This window comes from Aptenodytes patagonicus, chromosome 1, assembly GCF_965638725.1.
Source record: "Aptenodytes patagonicus chromosome 1, bAptPat1.pri.cur, whole genome shotgun sequence".
In the NCBI taxonomy this organism is placed as follows: Eukaryota; Metazoa; Chordata; class Aves; order Sphenisciformes; family Spheniscidae; genus Aptenodytes; species Aptenodytes patagonicus.
The window spans coordinates 159239785-159260718 of NC_134949.1; the positions used below are offsets into that span (position 1 = coordinate 159239785).

The 20934-nt window shown below is 41.0% G+C and overlaps 1 protein-coding gene across 17 annotated transcripts in view; it reads right to left on the minus strand.

Moving 5' to 3' along the window:
* MCF2L (MCF.2 cell line derived transforming sequence like) overlaps nucleotides 1–20934 on the minus strand; it is a 177442-nt gene that overhangs the window by 38795 nt on the left and 117713 nt on the right. For 16 of the 17 annotated variants that reach the window (XM_076360712.1, XM_076360690.1, XM_076360677.1 and 13 more), the window contains one exon: nucleotides 3226–3316. In XM_076360712.1, the coding sequence (XP_076216827.1) occupies nucleotides 3226–3316 (91 nt within the window). Of the gene's footprint in view, nucleotides 1–3225; nucleotides 3317–5470; nucleotides 5673–20934 lie in introns of those variants that run through there. The other variant, XM_076360750.1, reaches the window with a different exon arrangement.

The following is a 20934-nucleotide window of genomic DNA, read 5'->3' on the forward strand; positions in this document are numbered from 1 at the left end:
GCAGGGATGAATTCTGTCCAACTTACAGTCATCTAAAAGCTAAGCTTTCTATATAGTCAACAGTATCTCTAGGTTATCCATCCCACCTATGTCAGATAGGATGAGTCACCCTCCAAACACGTGCCATTCTTAACTGCACTAGGCTAATAGCTTCACTTTAGCTAAATCAGGGAAAAAATAAAAAAAAAAAAAATCATTTGCAGTGTCTCTTAAGCCACAGAGTCTGCAGTCTTGCACTGGCTAAGGACAACCTCCTGGGCCGCCTGCCCATTGCAACTTTGTCAAGTAGAGTATAACAATAGCAAATCCTGCAAGCCTGGGCATGTGCTTGCTACAATCTCTCTGTCACATCCCAGGAAAAGAGGGGCCATCTTTCAGCCCAGTGCCTCTGGCTTTGGCTTCAGTTCTGCTGTTGCTGCATGTGCTTCAGCAGCAGTCATCCTGGGTGAATGGTGCAGCCACTGCCCTTCCACTATGTCTGCAAAAATAGGTTTACCTCGTCTTCACAGCCTCGACTCTATAGCAACCCTAAAATATCAGCGTGAAATAGATATTCAGCTCATCATTGCTCATTTTCTGTCCCAGGAAAGAAAATGATCCCTAACAACAAAGAAGGAAAAACGAAGCCTAGAAATTTTTCATAATATGGAAAGATTTTCCACATTAATTTCAGCCTGAAACAAAAAGTCTTTATTCATTAGTTTTGTTTCAAAATGTACTTCTACCACCTACTAGTACAAACCAAACATTTGTGCATGAAGAGTCTTGGAAATAACATAAAATAACAATTATTAAAAAAAAAGTACATGTTAGTATGAGTTTCTGGTTAGCAGCTGCTCAGTGCTTACAAACATATTTCCTGCAGTTGTCGGGATATTAGTGATGGGCAGATGCTCCAGCCAGGACATTCCTGTTGGGCAGTGCTCCAGCCACAGGAATCTGTGCTGGCATCTCTGATTTCACAAATTGAAAGGGTCAACCCCCTTGGGGCAATTAGAGAAAAATTGGGAAAGATGGCTGGGAAGACGCTGCAGGACCTAGTACAAATGAGCCAACAGCCAAAACTCTCCTCTCAGATAACGTGAGACACTCATCCTCACACACAGCAGTAAGCTTAAGCAATCAAAACTGCTAGAGATACCAGGCTTTCAGACATAAGGTTCAATTTAGACAGCCCAAATGACACTTAGATGCTTGATCACTACCAAAAGACAACTCTGATGGTTAGGAAAACCAAAGAAGTGGAAGTTAAGCCTCTAGTTACCCTTGAGCCGTTTAAAAATCTTTGTCCATCAGCAGGACCCAGAGAAATCCTCGCTACTTTGGCACAAGATATGTATCATGTATACTTGGCTTTGTTTTTTTTTAAGTAATGGACAGCAGAAACCTATTTAGAGTTCACTTATGGCAAATATTACTGTAAAGAAATGGTGGAGACGGTAAACAAGGACTTGTCACTACATCTTTTTTTGGAATGGGAAGGTAAAATTTTCAAGTGTTCAGGGATGATGTAACTATTGCAGAAGCCCAAGAGGAGTACCACCACACGCATCCACGGGTGCAATATAAAGCCAACGCTGAGCCAGTTCAGTGAAAAGAAACAGATATATAAAAAAAAGATCATGCCTCTAACAGATTAGACTTCAGATAGGAAGCATGATTTCTCTTTTAAATAAAGCTCACAGAAGAGTGAGAAAAGAAGAAAAAAGAAAAATAACCCACCATCAACAGCGCTGCAACCCACAGAGCTCGCTGCACTTAACACCCTTCTCCAGGCAAAGCCCTTAGGCACCAACACCATCACTACAATGATGGATCCCATATCACGGGGAATAGATACTCACAGGTTCTGTATACTGTGCTTCTAGACAAAATAACACACACTGGAGGAACATTACCATAAATGTTAATATTATGGCTATAAGCAACATGTCTGTATGTAATTGCCCCCCACCCCCTACCACCTCAATTACATAAATAAGAGGACTATCTTATGTGGAATACTGATCTGTCTTTAAACAGAAACTACAACATTGAATTTTGAAAGAGATTCAAAAACTCCAGGGATATAGTCCTTTTTCTTTAATCACCCCAAATTGTGCTGCTCTCGGTTTCCACTACTGGAATCTGTTCAATGCTGCATCTCAAAATTTCAAAGTGAACTGCAAAAGCAAGTTTTGCTAATATTTCTGTATATTTTTAATATTTTAAACATTCCTAAACATACTTATTGTGGAAACAGTTGTACTGCGGGAATATTGTATCATTATATATTCATTCACAAAAAGTCATATAGTAGGAGTGATACATTACCTTTAAATAAACACCTTTTAATTTATAATAAACAAGCAGTTCTTTGGTCAAAATGGGGCTACACAAAAATGACATTTACTGTTTTGATTTGACTTTTATTTTACAGAGCTTAAAATTTTCAGCCATGAAAAATTAAAGTTCTTATGGCTCTGTTTTTCAGCACTTACTGGAAAGATTATCAACACTAACAAATCAAGCAAGGATAACAAGAAAAAAAACCCAAAAAAGTAAACAAACAGTATGGTAAGCACATGATAAACATGAATCTGTCTTTTCCTACTTGTGCTAAAAAAAAAAGCCTCTAATAAGCTTAGTTTTCATATTTAAAAAAATATTAATTAAAAAGGAGACTGAAAGTAACCACTTGTGCTGTTGATTGATCATAGTAGATACGTAAGATTTTCTTCCTTACAAGCAACCTTTGTTTTAATTCGAACACCACAAGATCAGCTTTTACACCTGCATCCTTTCACAAGTGGTAAACTAAATCAGGACCCTCATCCTCAACTCTTCCTAAAAAGGAAGCTCACTTGAATAGTGAAAGGTGGACCCAAAGATCTATGAGATGCACAGGCTGCCCATGCAAATATTAGTTCCCACCTGGGAGAGCTGCATGCCGCACACATTCGCACACACACACACACACACACACACACACACGTGCACACACACATGCTCTCCAAGTGCCTTCTCAGGCTGATGTCCTGACCTGCAAACTGCATTAAAAGCACATCATAGACACACGATGCTCAGTCCCAGTCAGCTGGGATACAAAAGCACTACTGGATACTTTTCGTGTCATATATCAACTAACATTTTGTTGAAGAAATAAAGTCATTGCTGCTTTTCTACTCATAAGAGGAAGGTTCAACATGGAAAATCTTTAAGGAGTTAATTTAAAACAGTACTCACTGCTATCCGCAGTATGGAAGCTTTCACAGAGGTCCATTTGTCCTGTCTGCGATCTATGACAAGAATAAATCCAATTCCAGCATCTCGTAAACTAAGTTTGGAGGAGGAAAGAAGAAAAAGAGAAATTTAGTTAAAAATACAAATGAAACTCCCCTGGTTCTCTCACTAAAAAAAGCAGTTAAAAACTAGTTAAAAAAAAAAAGTAGCTTGACCTTTTTGTGCAGAATCTTCTTTATTTGAGACTTATAGATGAAGATACATTATACTACACAGATGCAGTAGTCCCAAATAAGTTCCCCAGAGCTTCAAACCATATTCAAATCATGAATTCTTCTTTTTCACGAAAGATAGTTTTTACATTTCTTGTACTGAGATTATTTCAGAGGAAAATAAACTCTTTTGATTTTCCATTGTTTTGGTGCTGATATAATCCCTCCTTCATGCTGTTTTCAGTATAATTTCAGGATCAAAACAAAGTTGTTTTCCTTTTGCATCTGCTTTTAACCTTCTGTTTGAATTGTCTTCCTCCTCACTGGTATTTAAAACTCCTTAAAAACGCAGATCCTTCTGCACATTCCACAATATTGCTCCGCGCATCTGAAATTCTCACATGCTTCCAGGTTGCAAACTTGTTCCCAGGTGCATTTTTACGTTCACCGAAACAAAAAATCCCTATGGCGTTTAAACACTCCAAATCATAGATGAGAAAAATGAGATCAGATGCACTTCTCCGGAACGGAAACATCTGTGAGAGAGATCCCGCTCAAATCCTTGCATACGGGTGACCTTTCTTTTTCGCCTGTGCTCAGCTGCATGTGCTACCGAGTCCCAATCAAGGGATCTGCTCCTGTTTTGTAATTCCCCATCTAAGCCAATTGTGCCGTGCCAGCAGCAGCCCTTGCCAGCCAATCGCAATCAAAATGGAAACGACAGGCAAATACAAGGCAGACGGGCTCGGATTTGTTATTTTCTCATATATTTGGTCATTTTTAATATATGTGCTGTATTTTCAGTCCAGATAATAATTTACTGCAAGGCCTACTGTCTGCACTGTGTGACATCTAGAAATATTGTGCATCTATTTGTTATTGTCGTACCTTAAAAGACAGTATAAAAACCAATACAACAGAACGTCAGGATCCCTTATTCAACATTGCTGAATCATGAAAACACCAGCTTTGCTTTATAAGATTATGTAGCATAATAATAAGAGGATGTTGAGGAGGATGAAGAGCACAGGTACCCAGATGTGTCATCTTAAGCTATTCTTCAAAATTACAAATTTAAACATGACTCACAGTCTATCCCCTCTTTTACAAACTGTAATATCTCTCAAATTTACAGACTAGACATTTAGGGAAAAACATGAATAATCATAAAAAATGCAAAGGAACACTTGCTTTCTTTCAAAGGAAGCTAAGCAGTCATTTTAACATCGGAGAATATTAGAAACGACCCCCCACTGCCCACATTCAGTGCACGTTACTTAACTCTTGCCTCTGGGTTAGGACAACACTGATAAACAACATCTGAGTACTTGCCTTGTAAGCCTGAATAACCCTTGCAGACAAACAGGGCTTGATATTAGCAATATGCTTCGCACTACAGTAAATTTCCATGATTTACTAAAGCTTCCCCTCTTCCTTTCTTTATTGGAAGGGCAAGAGGAAGAGCGAGATCCAGATTGATTTTAGCATCTTCCTGTTCCCCATTTAAAGTTCCCACCATTTTAATCTTTAGTCACTGAGCAAAATAAAATGCTAATAGCAACCATGTTCCACAATAATCAGGTAGCAAAACAAACTCCTTGGGTCACACAGCCTAAACGTGGATGAATGGAGGCAAAAAGGTGTTACAGCTGTTCCCACAGCAGTTTATGTGGATTTTGAAGAGTATTAAGACTCTTAAAGAGCTATTTCCCCTGCTCAGTAGAAGTCCCCAGGAGTCCTGAAATTTCTGCATACTTCCTCAGTGGAAGCATAATCTCAGATCCCACAGAGTATCTAAATGCAACATCTGTATCATATTTCAAGAAACTATTGACATTTCTGCACAACAGGAATAAAACTAAAGCCTCTGACAGAGCATTAATCAGACTTCTCTCCAGGAGCACAGGGAAAGACAGGCTCAGCTGGGATCCTGGAGAAGATCTAGATGGCAGCTACACACAGTTAATCATCTGCCTCAACACCTGGTAATAAGCAGAGCTTAATATCATTCTCTTACAAAAAAAGACAAGGCTTACTTAAGTGGAAGAGTTGACAAAGGAAAGCACATCTCTAAGATAGCCCAAATGATGTCTTTAGCCAGCCGCCTTCTCCCACTGAATCAAGTCGAGGGATCAAATACATCGGGTGGTTTCATGGTTCAGAATGCGTCCCCCATCCAGGCTCAGAAATAAAAGCCAGGATTCCCCACTGCAGGCTAGAAGAGACCCACAGGCAAAGTCTTGAGCGCTTGACTTCAAAACGTTAACACTCCATTAACATAGGTTGCTTAAAAAAAATTAAATGCTCTGTTCTGAACCGATCACAGTGGGAAAACATTTGTTATCTTGGCAACAGTGCCTTGTTGCAAAGGGCTGGCTATTGAGTCTGGGATCCAGCTCCAGCAAGTTGTAGGCAGGAAGCAACAAGCCAAACTGAGACATTGTGTACAACAAAGTTGAGAACATTATGAAGACAATAAAGTCACATATTCAAGAAAAGTAAATATTGGAAACAGGTCTGTTTCCCAGTGCACCCTTGCTCTACTGAGCTCTCTTTGCTGCCACACGCACCTGCGTACGTAGTTACAAGACAGTTGGCAAGACCCCCCTCTCTTTTAGGGCATAGGATGAATGGTGCTCTGGTAACAAGCAGGTATTCAATTTTCCTTTGGCTCCTGATTTAACTTTGAGTGCCAGCTGTCCTTCTTTCCCTCAGCTGTATTTATTACTTTCTATCCAAATACTGATTTCCTCTCCTCCCCGCCCCATTTGCTTGAGAGTAAAGCATTTTGGTTTCTGCTCTGTGTCTCAGCAGAAGCATGCTCTGATGGACACGGCCTGTCCTGCTCATCAAGCTTTACCCGCTGCCTTGCCCCAGTTGCACTGTACTCATCAGCTTAGCCCAGGTCTTCTCATGCCTCTCTGTCACTCTCCAATAAACTTGTCACCACCACCCGCATCTGTCTCTCCCATTCATCGCTTCAACCACTCTAATTCCTTGCTGCCTTGTCCCAAGAACAGCTCAAAGAGTCTTGGCGCTTTATTTTTTTTATTTTATACTATCAGGACAAATGACCAAATCAGTTCTCACCCGGGTGGGGTGAGAACAGGGGTGCTTCCTGAATATTGCAGTCCCTCATCCTCCAACCCGAGTCTCCCTTACCCAGTGTCCCACTCAGTCTTTCAGTATCTTCCCTCCGGTGGACACTTCCCTTGGCTGTGGTCCTGCCTGTTGAGTCAGGCAGCTTGCCTGCACTGCCTGCTTGTCAAAAGGCGGCACTCGCATCCCATGAGACAGTCGTCCTGCTCTCAGCCCTGGTAGTGGACCTGGTTCTAGGGCAGTTCATTCTGCAACCACGGAGAAGCCCCTACTCAGTGCCAGGATGAAGCGGGACATTTTTCACAACAGACTCGAGTAGCTACAGAGCATCTTGTGACCTGGGATTTAGGCAGATTTTTCTCAAGGTATTTCCTTGACACAAAGGCCATCATTCTTCTAAGTGTCAAGTCCCCAGGTCCTTGACCAAAGGATGGAGACACTTGAGCTTCTCAAACAAAGGGCTGTTTCAGTGTTTGAAAAGCACAGTGGATTTGTTCCCTAACCTCTTGGAACAACTCAGCTATTTTGGCTGAACATTAAAACAGAAACTCGGGTGAGACATCATGAATGAAAAGAAAATTTGGCAGAATTGTAAAGTGACTGGAAACCAACCCTTACAATGAGAAACAGCAGACAACCTTAGCAGAAGCACCTGCCTATTAAGGCTTCTTGACACTTCCCTTACAACCTCTGTTTTCTTTAATGCATTAACTTGTATCCGGTGTACTTACTGAAACATAATTTATATAAGCTTGTAATTCAAAGTTAGTATTTCCTTCCTTTGTTTCCCTTCTAACACCCCCCCCCCCCCCAAAAAAAAAAAAAATCATGAGATAAGCTCTGTTCTTCTGTTTATTCACCAGCACAAAGAACAGAACATTTTTAGAAAGGCAGAGAAACCATCCCTGCTCTGCAGGAAATACGTCCGGCAAACTCACAAAGGCCAGGTCAGAAAGGTAGAAAGCAGGGGAAGGGGAATGGGGCCCAGAGAGGACAGATAATGGGGAAAAAATGCAGCAGAGGGTAGACTTTCTGCTCAGTCCCCGCCCTCCCACTTGGGGAGCCAGTGTGACACCATTTGGAGATGGTGAGAGAGTGAGGTTGAAGTACCTGCCCAACAAGCACCGAGTTCTCCATGCAGACTGTAGAGCAGGAACTGAATTTTCCACTTAGCGACTCCTCAGCTTTAGATTATGGGGACATCTCCCTCTTTGTCTTGTCTGCAAGACTTATGAGCTCATGCACCTGGGGGAAAGGGTGGGAAAGCTTATAGTACATAGGACTGCAGAAAGAAACTTCCCTCTGGGGTGTGTGGAAGCAATTACATAGTCATCATCTGAAAGATCCTTGCATTTCTCCAAGGTATGGGTGGTGACAACTGCTAGACAAATAAGTTCATATTCCTTCTACACTGCTGTATGAAAACTGCTTGCATACACTGCTCTCTACTACAAACAAAACAAAGCAAATCTTCAGGCTCATCGCAGCTACTCAATAATATCAAGCTTTTGGATGTTTGAAATTCTGTGCAGCATTTTAGGTTAAGTAACTCCAGTTTAATAAAAGTGAATTCAGTCTTAAAGCCTTATAATTAAACAGTTGGCTTACATTACACTCAGAATTGTTCCCTACCTCGACTACCTCTGCCTATACATACAAACTGACTAGAAATTCTTGCTTTCAATGGCTGAACAGTTAGGACTTCAGTAATATTCAGTGAAGAATTACTGCATTGAGCAGAGCACCAAGGCAATGTCTGCAGCAATCTGCATTACAAGCAGCTGAAGCTGTCTTCAGATCCCTGGTACCACCCGTTCTTAAAGCTTACTCACCCTCCGTAGCTCATCACTGACCATCAATGTGCATCAGTGATACGCACACACTGCTTGAAGAGATGCAGGGTCTCAAGCTGCTCACAAATCCTGATCTTTTTTGGTATGCAACACGTAGGCCTATGTAGGAAGGGCCGTGGAATTGACCCATCCACCCATCATTGGCCATACTACTGTACCACAAAAGGGCAAACATACAAGACAAGGTGACTGATCATCTTAGGAATGGTATTGCCCATCCTGTCCATACAGCAGTTAGGTTTACGCTTGGGCATACCACAAGGGTTGTGAGGACCAGCTCTTTAAAAAAAAAAAAAAAAAAAAAAAAAAATTAAATTAAATTAAATCTCAAAGGTAGAATTGTATCCAGTGCAGAAAAAGACAAGCTGGAGCTCAAACACATTCAGCATATACAAAGAGACAGTCCAGTAGCCTGAGCACAGGGGTAACCAACACTTTGAACACCAAGCGTTTCCATTGTGCCCCCAGTGATAAAAATGCTTCTAGCAGCTATCGCTCTTTGAAGTCAGAAATCATCTTTTATTCAGTCATCAGCAAACAAGCAAGGGTAATCAAGAACAGCACTCTCTGTTACTTCGCTTAGGAACAGGCTATTGGAAACCAGACACTAACTAGCGAGGTTATTGTTTCCCAAGAGAAACTTTGCATCCTACATTTTTAGAGGCATTTCAACTGACAACCTGAGCCACTTCAAAGACCACTTCTCCATCTCTCCTGCCGCTGCTAGGAATGACTTCTTGGGGGGTGGGGGGGAGACAAGAACTCTTTCTTAATCGTGTTTCACACATTAAAAAAATGAAACCACTAATGTCCTGGCAATGAATGAAAGCAGAGAAGAGCCATCTCTTTAGTGGCCTTTATATGTTCTAGAAGACAGCCAGATAATACAGTGAAGAACATGGTATTAGTGGTATTAACAAATCAAGATAGAAATCTCCAGTACAGCAACTATGAAAGAAAATAATTCAGCTAAGCTCTATAGTGACATTTCACGTTACCAGTTTTATGCTGGTTTCCCAGCAAGGAAAAGGGCAGGAACAATTCATCTGGCATAGCCTTGCCCCACATCTCCCCTCCTTGTGTCCCTTACATAGGATAACAAAGGCTTCTTCTATTTGATCACTAGGTAAGTCCTAGAAGATGCAGTTTTTCCTCGAGCAGAAGAATTTAATGGTTTATGAATTTGACAAAGAAAAAAAAGTTAAAGTTCAACTGTAACATTAAACAAAATCTAGTATCCAGGCACTAAACAGTAATTAGACCTACAGCAGTTTCATTTTCTTACAATTCTTGATTGCTCATTATCATAAAGCCTACTTTGTTTCAAAACTGGCCAATTTATCCACTTAATTCCAAAACAAATCCACCAGCTGGGTATTTTAAAAAAGAAACAGAAAAATTATCATATTTGGCATGTTCCCCTCATTTTAAGACGTGTTCTACTTACTAATTTTAAAATATTTTTGTACTTGATTGGTCTTTAAGTATTTTGATCTTATGACACAGCTTCTTTCTCACTATCCAAAGTGAGCCTAAGATTAAGGACTTCTTGATGTTGGAAACCACAGTCTTTAAGGAGAAGAAAGCGGTCATGTGCTTTCTTGAGTAAATGATAGAAGTAAGAGGATACATCACATTCCACAAAGCTCCAGTTTGAAAGCTTCAGATATTGCAGGCTTTTATAGCCCAAAATATGCAGCCTCGCTGTAGAAGGTGCCTGATTAAATCAGTTTAGAGATAGCAGGAACTGAAAAAGAACTATAAACCAGACATTATTTGAGCTCTACATTGGACAATGAACTTGTTAGTTTCAATTGCTACGTGAGCCTGTGGATTTTAACACAGTATCTAAGCCAAATACTGCTTTGTAATGCTGCTGCTATTTCAGACCTTACTTATGTGCTTTCTAGAAACCTGCACTTAAATTAATACTTAAAAGCATTCAGCTGAAGAATAGCCTGGAAAATAAAAAATGTTATAATCCTTTACAACACCAGTGTTACAAATGATATTCCAAATTTGCAATGTAAATGAACAAATCATAAAGTGATTACATATCTAAGACAAGTTGGAAGTGTTCTGAAAGCTGGACAGTAATACTTTCCCACTAAATACACCTGCTCTAAATTAGCAAACTTTAAAATTATATTTTCTATTTTTATGACAGAAAATTTGAGGTTTGCATTGGTATTGAGATATCAGTGGCAAAGAAACAATCTGCCAAGAAAATAAATAGAATGAAAACCTATTCCCAAAAGATGGTTGTACATACAATTGCATGATCCTGGCATGACATTTAATTGGTTAGACAGAAAATAGCAGTTCGGTGCCAAATTCTGCCACAGATGTATAGGTATGACTAACTTTGGTCAAAGAATATTGCACACATCTTAGAACAGAATTGTTCCTAACAAGGATAACATTTATGAACACCCAGATGAAGCTCTTTGGCTACCTAGCAGACCTCCTGAGCCCCTAAAGCAAACTGGCGTGACATTTTGCTCTGATTCAAACTGCGGGCCTGACAGCTCAGTTCAGATTCCCGCAAGAATCACTTTCAGTTGAGGTGTGTAACTGGTCTATCAGATATCAGTTCTTATTCCAGCAACATTTATGAGAAAAAACAGAAATGATGAGCGCGCTCCATTTCTGGCACATGGCACTGCATACGGGACAAAAATGGGAACGCAATGATTAACAACAACTGCATAATTTCAGATGGAATTAGTAACGTAGTTTTGTCTTTAATTTTTGTAACCTATATCTCTTCAGCTGAAAACACTGAAGAAGTCAGCTAGCGCAGGAAGCGCAGCTGGGAGGACATGTCCATTGCTTCCGATCTCCTTGGAAAACCATCCATAGAGCACAGACCCAAGGAACAGGCTCACCTCAAGCTTCCTGAGGTGCTGAATTTAAAGCCGGTGCTTGGTGGTGTGGAAGTCACTGCACTGCACCTATCTCTCTGTATCCAAATCTCTTGGATCAGGGACAAAACTTGCCATCTGCCCCTTACTGTGTTTAACTAGTGAGTGCCTAGAAGAATTTGTTATATTTGATTATTGGGCCCTCTCATAGTCAGCTCAATGAACTTTAACTGCAGAAGGAAAAATCTACCCAACTCAAACTAAGGCTGACCATTGTTGATGAAGAAATATAGGAAAGAGAAGGAATTCCAGCAAAAGAAATTTAAAATGAGATAGTCAGAAGTGCTGCTATACAAGCGCAGCCTCTAGTGGTCTGTCCAAAATCACTGAATGCCAAGTAAAATTATTATATATAAAGCTCCTGGCAGTGACAGCTGCATTTCACCCAACACTGCTGATGTGACACCCCACAGTAGGAGCATAATCTGTAAGCAAGGAGGCACTGTTTCTCATTGATTCTTATGCTTAAAATCTGAATTTGAAAATAAAAACTGCTCCCCCCAAAAGAAAACACCAGCTAAATCACTATGAATACAACAAGATTCATACTATTCTACCACCTTATTCATTCTACACTGGAATTCTGTGAATAGATGGATTTTTAAATGCACATTCAAAACACAGCATTTGGACCTTCTCCTTACTTTGGTTTTGATAGTTACTGCCTTCTCTTCAGAGAAACAGATGAAGCTGAAACGAAGAAAATCTGAGCCTTTGCGCTGGAGCTGAACCTGTTAAAGTTTCATCATTAGACAAGGTTCAGATAAGAAATTTAATGCATTTCTCTCCCTCCCTCCACTATGCATTTTTTTTTTTTCCCTTTTGTTGTGGTTTAACCTCAGTCGGCAACTGAGCACCACACAGCCGCTCGCTCACTCCTCCCCCACCCCTCGGTGGGATGGGGGAGAGAATCGGAAGAGTAAAAGTGAGAAAAACTCATGGGTGGAGATAAAAACAGTTTAAGAATTGAATAATAATACACAAAGCAAGTGATGCACAGTGCAATTGCTCACCACCCACCGACCGATGCCCAGCCAGTCCCCGAGCAGCGGCCCCCCCGGCCAGCTTTCCCCCAGTTTATGTACTGAGCATGACGTCACATGGTATGGAATGTCCCTTGGGCCAGTTTGGGTCAGCTGTCCTGGCCGTGCCCCCTCCCGGCTTCTTGTGCCCCTCCAGCCTTCTCAGTCGGTAGAGCATGGGAAGCTGAAAAGTCCTTGGCTAGTGCAAGCACTACCTAGCAACAACTAAAACATTGGTGTGTTACCAACATTATTCTCATGCTAAATCCAAAACACAGCACTGTACCAGCTACTAGGAAGGAAATTAACTCTATCCCTGCCGAAACCAGGACATCCTTCCTTCTCCACATTCCAGTTAACTCTCCCTAAATCTTACCCAGTGTACCACTGATGAAAACCATATCTCTTCCCTTTCCTATTATGCTTGCTTTTGGTCTCAGCTGTTATTAGTTCATGCCCCAGGTATGCCTGAGGGCATACTGTACTTCAATTTTCTCAGGATTGGGGAATCATCAGATACACAAAATTGTATTTTAGGATCTCACAGCAAGCGGGAAAAGAAGAATTTAGATGAATGTTGGGTAGTGAAGTGGCATAAATGAAAAACATTATAGGCAAGTAGTTATAATTTGTTCATGAGTCAGAAGAGAGGAGCAGAATCATACAGCCTGGAAGAGCAACACCATGAAAATGCTTTTTGAAACTTTGTAAGCATAGGCAAGATAATTACACACGAGGTTTTGTCAATGACAGGAGATCTTAAAGGCCAGATAAACAGGAGACAAAATAACGAAAGCAATTTCAAAGAGTTTTGTCTAAGGGGCTGATAATAATTCAAAACTTTGGAAGTCTCATCCAAACTTCACAAGGACTGTAGCCCAGAAAGCCACGCGTGGTTACATGCAGCCCTATCCCTGATCTGAAAATCCTTCAGTCACTGCAGAAATGTGACAGCAACAGCTTACTGCATCTGCCTGCAAAGCAAGAACCCACAAGTAGGGTGGGCTACTGTCAGAGACGTACTGTCGATGAGGCGAGTGACAACTCAGCGATGACCAGGAGAGCTGCTCTGAAGTCTTGGTCTCAAAGGAAACCAAAGATCTTTATCCTGCACAGCAGTAGGTCCCTTGAAATTGTGCGATATGAATCCAAACATGTCTACCTGAGGCACTTCTGTCTCAAGCACAGCTTGTGTTTCTCAGCCAAATAAGCAGCATCGGTACACGCCTGATTTATTTTTAAATATTTACACTGATTTATATAGCATACACAGTCACATTTCTATTTTCCCCTCCCCACTCAGCTTCAGAGATACGGGCTTCAGTATCTTCCTTGACTGGTCCCTATAGCTCCTCTTTATCTCCTATGCTACTCTAGGTCCTCAAAACAGTCTCTCTCCCACTTTCAAGCCAATTCCTCCTTAAAATAAACAAGCAAACACGACTGATTGTAGTACAGTAATGCTGGCTATGTTCCATCATATATGCTGACATTCTTTCTGCTCCAGAAAGCTTATGCTGTTGGGAAGAAGATGAGGGAATGTAGCCAGTGTTAAAAATGAGAACTAAAGTGTCCAGGCATCATTATCTGCCTGGACCTGGACATCTGCTTGTACCACATGCACTGATTTCCTTTCTGTGGTACCCATCAGCCTTTTTTTATGATAACTTAGAAAGCTTTAACCCACCAAGGAACCCCACAGACTAAAATCAGAACAGCTTTGATGGGTTTCTGCAGGTAACAGAAATAATCATTAAAAGACAAAGTTATTGCTTAACAGATCCTCTTTTAGTGTGTGAAATTAATTAAAGTAAGGGGTTTTTTTTAAAGAAGAGTTTTAATTTTCTAAATGGAAAATCCAGTGTAATTTCTTCAGGACACACAGGGCTGCTTTTGGAAGGACCATCTGAAGAAAGACAACAACTTTGAGGACTCATATAGACGTAACTACAGATGGCTGAAGTAGGCCACAATATCCTTGAGGGACAATTAAGGATAAATAGGTCAATAAAGGCAACAGGCTCCACATTGGTTAAGCTTAAGTAAATACCAGCAACAGAAAGCCTACGTGATCCTCGCTTTAGAACTATTAAGTCAGACTCCATAAAAGCATTTTTACACCTATTCAGAACTATTATATTGGAATTATACATATTTCCAGTACACTTCAACAACCATTAATGCCACCACACAAAGTACTGGTACAGCCTTATCTGGAATGCTGTGATTTAGAAAGGTGAGTTTATACTTAAATAGGGTGTTAAATACTCTGAACTTAAGACTGGAATAATGAAAGCTCCTGCGTGAGGTCCAGCATTTTAGTAACTAACTTTCACAATTTTACAGTGTTTAATTTACTTTGTCTCCTTAGCAGATTAAATTTACCACTGGACAGTGTGTGTCATGCATACTATTCAAATCCTCTAAGCCCTGAAGGCGTAAGCGGGATTTAAAGACTAGAAAGGCTTTGCCTATACAGAGCTGAGCTTTAAAACAAGTTTAAGACATTCACAAGGCGGACATCAAAACAAATGTAAATTGTTCCAAACCCAGTAAAAATTCAGACTCTAAGTAACGTGTTGAGCTTTGACCTAATCTTGTCAAACTATGTATCAGACACAAAAGCTTCAGACTACCACTTAACTTTAAGATGCAACACTCTTACTTCAAGTCTAAGCCTTTACATTTCCTTTCTGCTTACAGGAACATATGGCATTTACAACTGTTTGGCAGCTATGCTCTGAGAAAGGAAGGGCACACACAGCATGACAGATTTTGCTGGAAGTCCTGGGATGTTCTCACTGACGAATTTGAGGGGCTGCCAAGGTAACAGCAGGGTACAGGTTCCACATCTTCAGCCTGGATTGTAATCCGACAAAGAGGAGAGAGTGGAAATGAAACACAGCTGACAGAAATAGACACTGAAGCTGCAAAGCTGTTGCTCAGCATGTCAGTGTCAACTGTCAGGGTGCCTGGGTTTTGGCACTTCTTACCCATATGTGGTGACGTTCATCCCTGGCACTCTATAAAACAAAAGTGGTTAACTCTTAGCTAGTGGTGGGCCGCTTGTTTAGTTTGCAGATAAATGAGGAAACATGTGCAGTTACACTCCCACACTGGCTCTTCGCGAGGTCAGCCTGGACCCTGAGGGACTTATCAGCTCAAAACACAGTGTTAACCCAACATGGCTGCCCCTGCTTCCAGAGCGCAGTGGTGGGTCTATGCTGAGGAGACTGGCCAGACCCGAGCTCTGTGCTCTCCAGTGCCCCTTGCACCGAGGTTTGTTAGCTCCAGCAACACCCATGCTGTGCTGTGGCATGTTCTTCTGGTCCCTACCTAAATCCACCCCATCACCCTTTGCTGCACCTACGCTAGTGAAGTCTTCTTGGATCTGAACCCGCTGGAAGGCTTAGCACAGATATTTCTTTTTCAGTTTTCCAGATAACCCCGGTGTTATCCCAAACGATGGGGAGCTGGTGTAGTTAACAAGGAAGGGTCTATCTGAAGCTTAGCAAACCCTAACAACTGAGCTTTCAAACTGTCAGACGTCGACACTTTTGGAGGTCATCTCGTTCTGTTTCGTTACTTGGACAGGATGGCTCCCTAGTTTCCAACACCAGATGGTATCACAAACAACAGGATTTCTTAGAAGGCCACATGGTGTTCAAGCATTTGTAAACCATCAGGATCTCAAAGAAGGGGACGTTCTCCCGGGCAGGAAACCGACAGGGACAGCTTTCAAAACAGGAAATTGCCGAACACGACAAGTTAACCTGAGATAGGCTCAAGATCATGCAGTAGGACAGAAGGGCATTACAAAGACAGGCTGTACAAGGCTCTTTCTGAATACAAGTACAAAAGGCCTGTGTACTGTATTTAATCAGCAGTGTTGGGACTCAAACCGGCTATCAAAACCTGTTCTGAATTTTCTAATCTACACTATTTTTTATTTCTCTTGAAAGAAACTTTGTATTTAAGACTCAGTGTTACACATTTAAAATACTAATTTTCCAATCTCTTGTGGCCGCAAGAATTTTAGCTTGCTTTCTTTGTTCAAAGAACCTACATGAGCATGACAAAAAGCATTAAGACTATATCCTTTTGTTCTCTCGTACAGCATATTGTTTTCTGATTGCAGTAGAAACTGCTAATTCATCAGAAGCAAAACCGTATGTTGAAAAATCCTGTCTTTTTTTTTTTAACGACTATTAATTTCTTTTGGACCAAGTTCTCATGCTACGCCCCACATTTGGTAAATTCATATTCCAAGAATGTGTATACACTTAATAAATTATCTTTAGAGTGACAGCTGTGACGGATAGAAGTAAGTATGAATAACACTTGCCTTCAGGGTACATCGCAAATCTTAAAAGTCTATTTAGTAGGATAAATAGAAAGAGGAAAAAATACTTTCAAACAGAGGAAAAAAAGAGAATACTGAATGCCCTGAGATGACTTCTTAAGGGTACATTAGGCAGCTATTTCAGGAGCCTATTGTAAACCTGAATGGAATATTCTTTCTCCACCCTTTGTATATATGAGATGTAAAAGGTACATCTCACAGGTGCCTCTCCCGCTTTGCAATAAGAATGATGGACACTGTGTATGGAGGTCATCAGTATTTTACTCAGCTAAGAGGTGAGACAACCTTGTTCTGCATTACCACCTCCTTCCTACCCAGCTCAGCAGCAATCCCCAAAGGACTCACCCAGTGAAGTATTAGGAGACATTCTTCTCTGCAGAAGGAGAATCAGACTAGCTACATGGACGTTATAAAATGTCCTCAAAGCATCTCAAATAGATGCAAGACTTGGCCCACTGTCCTCTGCTGAAACCCAGTTGAATTTACACAGCTCACCTCTTACAGACACCTATCTACAGATATTATTTTATTCAGCAACTCTATCGATAAGAACTATTAATTCCTGTGGATCAGTACTTATATGTAAAGTATTTGTAGCAATTCAACTTTTTAGTTAAAATACTCTTCCTAGAAAGCATTGCCTTAAATACATTACATACTGCCATGGATTCTCCTTCTTTCATCTTGTGTACTACATGTACAAAACCAAAATCACCTAACCTAAGCAAAATCTTTCTCAGTAAGAGAATCCCCACCTTTTTAATAAAACTTTATTTTGTACTTCAATAATAATAAAAAAAATTAGTAGCTGCTAAAAGGAAAAATCTGTTTTGGAAGTATTACACTTATACCTTTACAATACATCTCATTACCAAAACAGTAGTTATAAAAGGATTAGCTATTATTTTCCATTGTCTTTAATCCATCATTTTTTCCTGATACAGCATTGATCTTTAAGTACGCATGGTACGTGACTCGTCACACACCATGTCAACAACCCTGTACTGAATATTTTGAGATTATTTGAAAATATTACAAACCACTCGTTAGACATTTTATTTTATCCAGCTGTCTATAGAACATGAACTTACCTTGCAACGTTAACAACACCCACCTGAAGAAGACTGTTCAGCTCTCTGCTTAATGATATACAGTTGCACCAGGGTTAACTGAGTATCTTAAATTGAGATGAGGTATTCCCTTTCCACTGTCTCCTTTCTTAATATCCTCACGTACCAGGCATTTACACATCTGAGCACATGCTGATAGTTCTGCTATTTGCACTGTTCTACTCCATGGTCATCTAAGTTGGTAACATGCAAGTTGTAATAGTTCCATTCCTAAATGCAAGGTGCCCCATGAGATATTTAACTCTTCATGATTAAAGTTCACTATGAAAAAGACAAGAGAAAGTTTACACAGAAAAAGCTTGCAAAACGCAGTGTTTAGATAGTATAGAACAAGAATGCAGTAAGAGGGGACAAGGTCATGTTTACCTATAAAATTAGAGGGAATAATAAAGGTAGGTTAAGAGGTTTCAGTTTTTCCTCTTTCAATAAAGTCCTAAGCTAGTCTTATTACCAAGACTTCTTCTTTCACTTGGGAACAAATCTTGAAAACCTGATGCCACTGCTAAGATTTACTATATCAGTAAATATTTTATTGGGTGAACCCTACCACAGAGCACAGAAAGGTCCTTTCTTATAAGGCTCTTAGTAGCTCCTCACTGTCATTCCCATGAAATACCATTTCCCTTAACATGCGACTGCAGGCAGTCAGACAATGAGTGTTGAGTTACTGCTGCCAACCCCTTGCTGTGATCAGGAATCTTGTGCGGCACCAAGTAGCACAAGTAGTTTTCTGAGGAACTGTTGTGGCTCCAGACATGTCTGTGCTCTACAGGGCTTTTCATAGAAAAGTCCATTTCCCCTCAGTCAGTCAGAACAGCCGAAAGACAGAGTTACATATTTCATAAGCTAAATGACACTAATCTGGAGAGCAGTCCATGCACAAAAGCTGTGGGCTGCATTTTTATCCTTCCTGTAAATCTGTACTCCTTAGGCCTCTTTAATAAAGTTACAAAATAAATAAATAACAAACTGCTGCCGCTTCTCTCAGAAGCGGTTTCCAAAGCATTCAAAACAGTCTTTGAAATTTTAGCCCTTGAAAACTAAGTTAACAGCAAAAATCCTATCTTACGACACCTTTAACAGCACTAGAAATACCACAATTCAAGGAAAATTACAATACTTCCCATCTTTGGGGTACAGGCAGTCAATAATTTATCATTAGCAAAACATATTTTATAAGGGGGTGTATGCTAACATCTGGCTAGTGGCATTTCTGCAGTTTGTTATTCCTATAAACCTGCACAATGGCTCAAACAAAATTTTACACGGTAAGCTCATAACACCGCTAGCAAAGATGTCAGGGATGTCTTCAGCCCTTTGAGATTATAGCAATTCTCAGGCACAAAAAGGTCTCAGTTTTATCAGTATCTTGACAGTGGCGTGATTTTTACAAGTTTGAAATTGAAAAGTTATCACTGTGATACCTAAAATATTGTTATATTCACAATAGTTAATACTTTACTCTTCACATCTAGCCAGCTGGGCTATCTCCTTCATTTACACAGAACAGTGATCTCTTTCTAAAGAATTAGAAATTAAAGAAACAAGAAAATCCTACAAGAACAGACAGACTTAAGGAATGGCCACTTCTGGCTCAATTTGTATAGAATAATTGTTGGAGGGTAGGGGAAGTGAACAGAAAAACCTCCAGAAAATCTACTCCCAGACTCTTAATTAGTAAAAACTTGCCCTGCCAAACTGATGCTCTGGGATGCGCTCAGTCCCCCCCCGTTGCACCAGATGCTGTTTGTTCTGATCAGAATTTCTCATATAAACCCCACTGTGCAGAAGTTCAATGGGCCACCATGAAGCACACCACCAAGGACTTTCAAAAGGAAGAGCAGATGTGAATTTAGTACATAAGTATTTGTAATAACAGTATTCAAGAAAGATACTATCAAGGGAGGCTTAGCACCACACAAATAACCAACACAGTGATAAACAAAGAAAATTAAGCTGACTGTCAGCTTCACGGCTCCTCTCTCTGATAAACTAGGGGTTAACAAGTACAACCAGGAGGGCACCTCACAGTATTGTGCTGCGTATAACCAGTATTCCCTCACAGGGAGTAGGTCCTACGAAATAATTAACAGCAAAACCCTTTACAAGAAGAACACTGTTTCTCTTCATACATGTACAGTAAAAAAAAGCACACACATGCATGAAGGAAATCTGCCATGATTCATTCCAAACGTGAACTGAGCATGGTCCATGCTGAGTTGCACTGAATGCTATCAGTGAAAAGAATGCAAAATACAGCTTGAGACCAGCATTTAATCAGTGTTACACAACCTGTGTTTCTGAGAGTTTTTAGTCTGGGAGAGCCATATAGCCCAATTTGAGAAAGACATGAAGGAGATCTCGATTCATACAAACATTCAGGTTTGAAGGGATCTCAGGAGGTGTCTAGTCCAACCTCCTGCTCAAAGCATGGTCAACTCCAAATTCAGACCGGGTTGTTCAGAGCTTTCTATGGCCAGGTCTTGAAAACCTCCAGGGACAGAGACTCCATAGCCTCTCTTGGCAGCCTTTCTCAATGCTTCATTATCCTCCCAACGACAATTTTTTTTCCTTATATCCAGGTCAGAACCTCTCTGTTCCCATTGCCACACCGGGCCTCTTTCTCCCCACCACCTACCTCTGTGAGGAGCCCGTTGCCACTTCCCCAGTGCCCCCCCATCGGTGGGAATGGTGGCTGTTGGGCCCCCACAGCTTTCCCTCCCCCAACTGAGCAAGCCCCACTCCTGTAGCCTCTCTTTGCACACCGGCTCCAGCACTGACCATTATGGAGGCCCTGCTGGACTCTCTCCAGTTTTTGAGCCCTCACCCTATGGTAGCTTAGCACTGGGCCCGCACTGCAGGTGGGGTCTGGAGAGAGCCAGCCAGGGGACCGCCGCTGTCACCTGCTCCAGGCCATGCTCCTGCTGGTGCAGCCTCAGGGTCGCCAGCCTTCACTGCTGCCAGGGCATCCTGCTGGCTTATGTTTAGCATGCTGCCCACCTGGGCCCCCAGGTCCTTTTCAGAAGAGCAGCCCCACAGCCAGTTAGTTCCCAGCCCACACTCTCGAAAAGGGTTAGTCCATCCCAATTGCATGACTTGACGTTTGTCA